We start from the raw sequence: 6,860 nt of genomic DNA on the forward strand, positions 1-6,860 counted from the left end.
TAACTATGACTATATAATACAATAGTAAATGAAACAATGAATCCACACTGCGGTGGCTCTTGTGGGGAATGTTGGTCGCTAATTTGGCTCCTTGAACCCCTGGGGGCTGAATCTCTCTGCTCTATAGTATTTCTAATGCACCCCCCTCAATGATATTTCAGTGCTAAGGAAGGTAAAGAGGTGACTTGCTTGTGGTTTTTAAGTGCCTACGTCGGGAGAAGAGATCCGATAGCAGAGGGCTCTTTAATCTATCAGGCAAAGCTCCAATGGCTAGAAGTTGAAACCAGACAAATTTACACGAGAAATTCCGCGTTTTTTAACTCTGAAGGTAATTAACGGTTGGAGCAGCTCACCAAGTGATGTGGCGTTTTCTCCATCACTGGAAATCTTTCACTCAAGCCTGGCTGCCGTTCTAAAAGATGCTGCCTAGTTCCTCCTTGTGTTATTGGCTCCAACGCAGGGGTCACCGGGTAAAATTCTCCTGCCTGTGTTGTGCAGGAGTCAGACAAGATGATCCCTTCTGGCTTTAATATCTCGGAATCGTGGCATACAAAGTCATCCATGCAACAGAGCCGTGTTTTTAAAAATGAAGTTTAATAGGTCAGATATAAAGAGCTTTAAATGTTTAGGTATCATGAAGAAATTGGATACATTTCTACCAGGCAGAGCGGGTCTGTCACACACTATCATGCAGTGGTCTTCCATTTCTTTAGCAAAGCTGACAGTCAAAGGCGCGTCTATGAACCGTTCCTGGGGAGCTCAGGACTGGCTCTCTGACCCTCACCATTGATGAGCGGCTGCCATCCTGTTAACATGTCCGTGGTGGTGGTAATAATCTGGATTACCACAGCACGGAATTACATAGCCTAGCTCCACGCGTGGGCCGGGAGTGACCTGTATCAGGTGTTGTGCAAACGCAGAAGTGTCTGCCCCGAAGAGCCGACAGTCTGTGCTGCTGTTTTACACTGTACAAGTTGTTAAACTTTGCACAACAGGAGGAGCGGAACGGGCACAAGTTGCTTCTCTTTAAAGGGTCGGTGCCTTTTCCCGTAGCTGTTGCATGCAAGGCCTTGGTGGAGATGAATGGGCGCGTTTTGCAGGCAAATACGGATATACGTAGGCAGCAAGGGGTGGGCTGGAAGCCAGCGAAAGGCCCGCCGGGAGTGAGAATGGTACTGGATTGGCTGGTTGTGGGTCTGGCCTGTTGCCGTTTGGGAGAGCAGATTCCTGGTCCCCGGGCCGGGGACAGAGGAGCAGGAGTGACCCACGTCCCTTTGCGGGACCGCTAAAGAGCAGCATGGAGGCATGCCCAGGGGAGCGCTGAGCGGGGGGAACGTGGCTCGTACAGTTCCAGAAGGGGATACAGACGCCGCCGTCGTTCTGATCTGTCGCAATGTCGTGAAATGTCACATGGTCTGTTTCACGTGGGGTGTGGGGGGGGGGGGGAGGGTGGGCGAGAGACCAGTAAATTTCCACTGCAATTAAAAAAAAGAAATCCCCTCCTGATGAGGCTAATTATTCGCTATGGAAACCCCTTCATCTTGCAAATCCACAGGCCCCTGCCCTTTGCCTCCCAGGTGAACAAGGCGGCAAAGGGACAGGGAATGAATGCAGTGCACTTCCTCCGAGAAGCAGGGCTGGTCCCACCCACTTCTCTTGTCTGCTCTGATTCGTTCCTTCAACCCCTGGGCAGGGCGGTCCCTAGGGGAGTGTGGGGCCTGGGACAAATCAGCCTGTATGGACCCCCCTTAACGTTGTTTATACAGGTGAAGTCTGGTGTGGGGAGGGGACACCAGTGCTGGGGGGCGAGGGACGATGGAGAGTTCCAGGCACCTGTACTAGGGGCGAGGGAGCCGCCTGTGCTGGGGGGTCCCGGAAAAGAGGGGGGTCCAGGGCGGAAGGGCAGTGGATGGCAGCATGAGGACGCTGGCGGCTGGTGCGGCGGTGGCAGGTGACACCGGGAGCTGGCGAGGCTGGGGTTGCCGCTGCCCGAGACTGAGCCCAAGCCCCGTGATGCCGAGCAAGAAAACGAAATGCACCGCTCGCTTCCAGCCAGTGAGTGCGAGTCCGACCCCCGCTGCCGGCACCAAGCCCCCTGAACCCCTAACCACACCCCCCGGGCCGGCCTGGCGACCCCCGCACGACACATGCACACTGAAGCACAGGGCCCCCCAAAGCGCGGGGCCCGGAGCGGTCGCCCCGATTCGCCATACCCAAGGGACGGCTCTGCCTCTGGGAACATCCTGCCATCAGCCTCTTCTTTCCTTGACCTAAGCACCCTTTCCCCAGATCCTGTCCAATTGGTTTTTCCGTATTTGTAACAGTCCAAGGCTGTGGATCGGTTGGTTCTTTGTGATTTATTAATTCCCAGTTACCTTCACGCCTTCCCCTCCCCACGTGCTTTAGCCGAATTCACTCAGGGCTGAACAGAGCTCTCCCGCTGGCCTCGTTAAACCACCCCCAACGAGGGGCCTTAGCGATGTTGGAAGCAGAGCCTCTCCTGCCAACCCAGCGCTGTCCACACCATCACTTTTGTCGGGGAAACTTATGTCAGTCGGGGTGTGTGTGTGTTTTTTTCACACTTCTGACCGACAAAAGTGGTAATGTAGACAAAGCCTTCGGGAAACACGTCTGTACAGTGGACTGCGGCCTTAATCCTCCCTGCTTCTTTCCCTCTGTGGTTGCAATATTGCTCTCCAAAAGCCGTTTCCTATTGGCGCCAACATGCTCTTCCCCTGCTTCGTGCTGAGTGGCTCCCACTCCCTTTGGCTTCACCTTGCGAGGTCAGCCCCTCCTCTTTCTCGCCAGGGGCTGCGAATTGATCAATTTGTGTTCCGAAGGAAAAGAATTCCACCCCTTTTTTCTGAGCTAGATGGTTCAATGAAAGAGGCGGCTTAACGCCTGGTCTCTTCCAGGTGTGGGAAACCCGGAGCACATCGGCAAGCAAAAGGCAGGCGTCGCGGAAAAGCTGGTGGCAAAACGTTGCTTGTTCCAACTCCTGCTTAGCTGGCGCTGGAGAGCAAAGCGGCCGGATTTGCGTTGAGGTCCCTGGGTAGCCAGAATAATCGCTAGTAATAAACCAATGAGCATTTCTTTGAAAAATAGGACATCTCTTCCTCTCTGTTTCTTTAGCTAAATAGATTTGATACAGGAGCACGTCAGAGGCAAAACATCTGCCGCTCCCCACAGCATCTCATTTCTACCCTCCCTCCAGCTTTCAGAGCCGTGGGTGGCAAGGAGAAAACGCCATCAAAAAGCAAAGTGTCTTGCCTTATTGCCGGGGGAAGAAATCTTTTGGGGGGTCTGATTTAGGAAGCCGGCCACCCCTGGGACCAGCTGCCAGCAATGGGTGGAGAGCCCGGTGGCTGTTTAATTAGGTGGGATGTTGTCTTTGGTAATGACTATAGAGTGCTGGGTGCTGGAAGAGGAATTGTCCCCGCCTTTCTGGTTGATTTGGTCTTTGGGGATGTACTTCACCACAGCCGAGATGAGTTTGCCGCGGAAGTTCTTGCTCAGGAAGTTGTAGAGGATGGGGTTGGCCACGCAATGGAACATGCTGAAACAGTCTATGATGTCGTAGAAGAAGTAGAGGAAGTTGGCAACGTTGCAGCTGTAAATGAAGTGGCTACCGTCGAGGGTCAGGAGGGTCAACGTGACGTGGTAGGGCAGCCAGCATACTAGGAACACGACGATGTAGGCGTAGATCAGGAGGCAGTGCTTCCTGCTTTCCGGCTTGGAGTGCTTGATGTACCTGGCCGTCAGTATGTTAAAGACCGCGATGATGGAGAAGGGGATGAGGAACCCAATGATGGTGGTGGCTAAGCTGATGCCCAGGGCCCACTCATCATAGGTCTCGAAGGGGGCCAGGAAGATGCACATGGGCTCCACCGAGTCCACCAGCTGTGTGTGGGCCACCTCCAGGAAGGGGAGGAGGGCGGCGAAGACCCAGATGCCGAAGCAGAGGAGGCGGCGTGCCCGGTGCTGATGCTGGTGCCAGAAGTGGGATGCCGTTGTCAAGGAGACGTAGCGGTCCACGCTGAGGCAGCTCAGGAAGAAGATACTGCTGTACATGTTGGCGAAGTAGAAGTAGTGGGTGAAGCGGCACAGGAAGCTGCCCCAGAGCCAGGTGTAGTCGAGCATGGCCTCCAGCATCCAGATGGGCAGGGATAACAGCACCCCTAAGTCGGCGATGGCCATGTTGAGGATATAGAGGTTGACCAGGTTTTTGTTGCCCCAGGTGTGCCAGTTGACCCAGATGACGAGAATGTTTTCCACCAGCCCCACCACGAAGATGACCAAGTAGAGGATGAAGAGCATCACCCGCTTGATGTTCTCGTCCAGATGGGTGTCGCAGAAGGTGAAGGTGTAGTTCAGGTATTGGAGCAGCTGGGTCCAGTTGTGGTAGTCCCCGAACTCATTAAAGGGATCCGGCGTCTCAGCGGGGACCGTGGTCACCTCAGCCATTGTGGATGGTGAGCGGCTGGAAAGAAAGGGAAGGCGATTTAACTGCTGGGGTTTGGCCGCAGCACGACAAGTAGGGACATGCTGTGGGGATCCTTTCCAAAGCCCTCTCTGGATCCCCAGAGCTCATCCCCTCCCCCCCCACAAAGACACAAGCCCAGACACACACACACACACACACACACACGTGCCCATATACACACGACAACCCTCCTCCATACACACATCCCCCACAAGCAGCAATGTTTGCTTTGAAGAGCAGATCAGCCAACCTCTCCTGCTGTCCCCACTCAGCTGAATTGTCTCCCGCAGAGAAGAACACTCTTGTGATTACGGTACTGGGCCAGGGCGAAGGATATCTAGGTTCTGCCCCCAATAGACTCACTATTGATACATCTACACTGCAATAAATGACCCACCGCACAACCGCGGCTGGCCTGGGTCAACTGACTCAGGCTTGTGGGGCTCAGGATGTGGGGCTAAACATTTCAGTGGAGGCCCTGGGGCTGGGGTTGGAGCCTGGGCTCTGAAACCCCATGAAGGGACGGGTCTCGCAGCCCCAGCTTCAGCCGGAGCACAAACGTCTACACTGCTGTTTTTAGCCCCACAGCTCAAGCCCCAGAAGCCCGAGTCAGTTGACCCCAGGCTCTGAGACTTGGTCCTACTTTTTATTGCAGGGTAGATGTACCCTATGAGACTTTGAGCAAGTCACTCGTGGGCAGTTTTTCAAGCGAGCTCAGCAAATTCCGTTTACTTTATCAAAGAGAAGATCCAGAAGTGACTGTGTCTAGGTACCTTCCCGGGGACAAAATCTGGTGTTAGTCTCTAAGGTGCCACAAGTACTCCTGTTCTTTTTGCGGATACAGACTAACACGTAACAGGGTGAGATTCTCAAAGGAGCACGTCTCCCATTTCGGCGTCTAAACGAATGGCCAGATTTACAGAGGAGCTCGGCATTTGGGTTCAGAGCACTTGACTCTCCAGTCATCAGTGTCACAGTGGTTGCTGCTGGGTTCTGAGTCTCGCTTAAATGTAAGAAAAAATGTGGAGATGCTGCTGCTAAACCTGTGGCTGGAAACTGGGTGACAATTTTCTGACCTCGTGTTTCCCTCTGCCTCACCCACTGTTGCTACTGCTTCTCTGCAGCTGGGGAGAAACCAGCATCAAGCTCTGTTAAAAAGCCTTCATTTCACGCACAGTCCATGCTGCAAAAAAGGGTTTCATCTCTCACCCTCCAAGCTGCTGCGCTGAGCAAAATGGGACAGCGTGGAAACCGAGAGAACTGAAACTGACCCTCCCCCTACGGCAAACTCGAGTCGTTCTTGGGGCTAACGTGCCAGCAATTGTCGCTTTGCAAAAATGAGACGGGACTTTGCCAGCCTCCGATTTGAAACCGATCCTGGCGAAGAGACCAAGTCATCACAAGCCAGCCACAGTTGGAAAACTGCTCCCTGCTCAGAGCAAGTTCCTCGCTTCAGCACCGCAGCTAGGTCTAAGGGAGTCGAAATCCGCAGCCAGTGAACTGGGTGGGCAGAGGCACCGTGTGGTGAGGAACGCGGCGTGAACACGATCATCTGCAGCCCCAGCGTTTGTTCCCGAGTCTAAACTGAAACCGTGGGAGCCTCCTCGCTGTGAATTCACACGGAGGTGCTATCCCCAGCCTCTGAGTCTGGTAAGAGTTAGGTGCTGTTCTTATTACTTACTCTATTCTCATGTCTCCTTCCCAGGCAAACATGCCCTCCGCCCAATGGAAACCCCGCAGCATATGCAGGAAAATGATTTCCACTAATATTAGCCCAAACCCGTAGCCAATCTCAGTGCTGTCAACCAGGGGTACGCAGAGTCTTCCAGGGGGTACATCACCTCATCTAGAGATTTGCCTAGTTTTACCACAGGCTACAGAAAAAGCACCAGCGAAGTCAGGACAAACTACAATTTCCTACAGACAATGACTTGGTTAGACTGCTCTGTACGCTAGACACTGAAATGTCAGGACAATGTTCATAGTCCAGTGGAGTTATTTGATAATTATACGGTAAAAATGAGCCATTTTTCAGTAATAGTGTGGCTGTGAGACTCGTATTTTTATATCTGATTTTGTAAGCAAGTCGTTTTTAAGCAGAGAGAAGCAATTGACCGTCACATCACACTACCTCCAGAACTGCCGACTTATCCAAATCCCAGAGCGGCTGGGTCCACACACGGCGTGACCCAGGTCTCAGCGTGATGCCGTCGGAAGAACACGCAAGGTGAGAGGTTCTCCGGGTAAAGCTTACAGAACATGCTAGTCTAGCTAGGTATTTATAGTGCCCTTCTCACCGTGAGCTCAGGAATTCAGGCAGCGGGGGGAAGCCGCAGGCAACCCAGAGCTTCAGCGTGGTAGCCGTGTTAGTCTGTAT

The 6,860-nt window shown here is 53.3% G+C and overlaps 1 protein-coding gene across 1 annotated transcript; it reads right to left on the minus strand.

Moving 5' to 3' along the window:
* Positions 1 to 2,570: 2,570 nt before the first annotated feature.
* GPR182 (G protein-coupled receptor 182) lies at positions 2,571 to 4,479 on the minus strand. The gene has a single exon (XM_029913372.1). It carries the CDS (start codon positions 4,462 to 4,464, stop codon positions 3,370 to 3,372), a length of 1,095 nt encoding a protein of 364 aa, XP_029769232.1. The 5' UTR covers positions 4,465 to 4,479; the 3' UTR covers positions 2,571 to 3,369.
* Between the last annotated feature and the right edge of the window lie 2,381 nt (positions 4,480 to 6,860).

The sequence above is a fragment of the Terrapene carolina genome, unplaced genomic scaffold (genome assembly GCF_002925995.2).
Source record: "Terrapene carolina triunguis isolate 2854851 unplaced genomic scaffold, T_m_triunguis-2.0 Scaffold616, whole genome shotgun sequence".
Classification (NCBI taxonomy): domain Eukaryota; kingdom Metazoa; phylum Chordata; order Testudines; family Emydidae; genus Terrapene; species Terrapene triunguis.

Bases quoted from the DNA above. Each gene is read 5' to 3' on its own strand.
- GPR182 (XM_029913372.1), bottom strand. From the start codon at position 4,464: ATGGCTGAGGTGACCACGGTCCCCGCTGAGACGCCGGATCCCTTTAAT.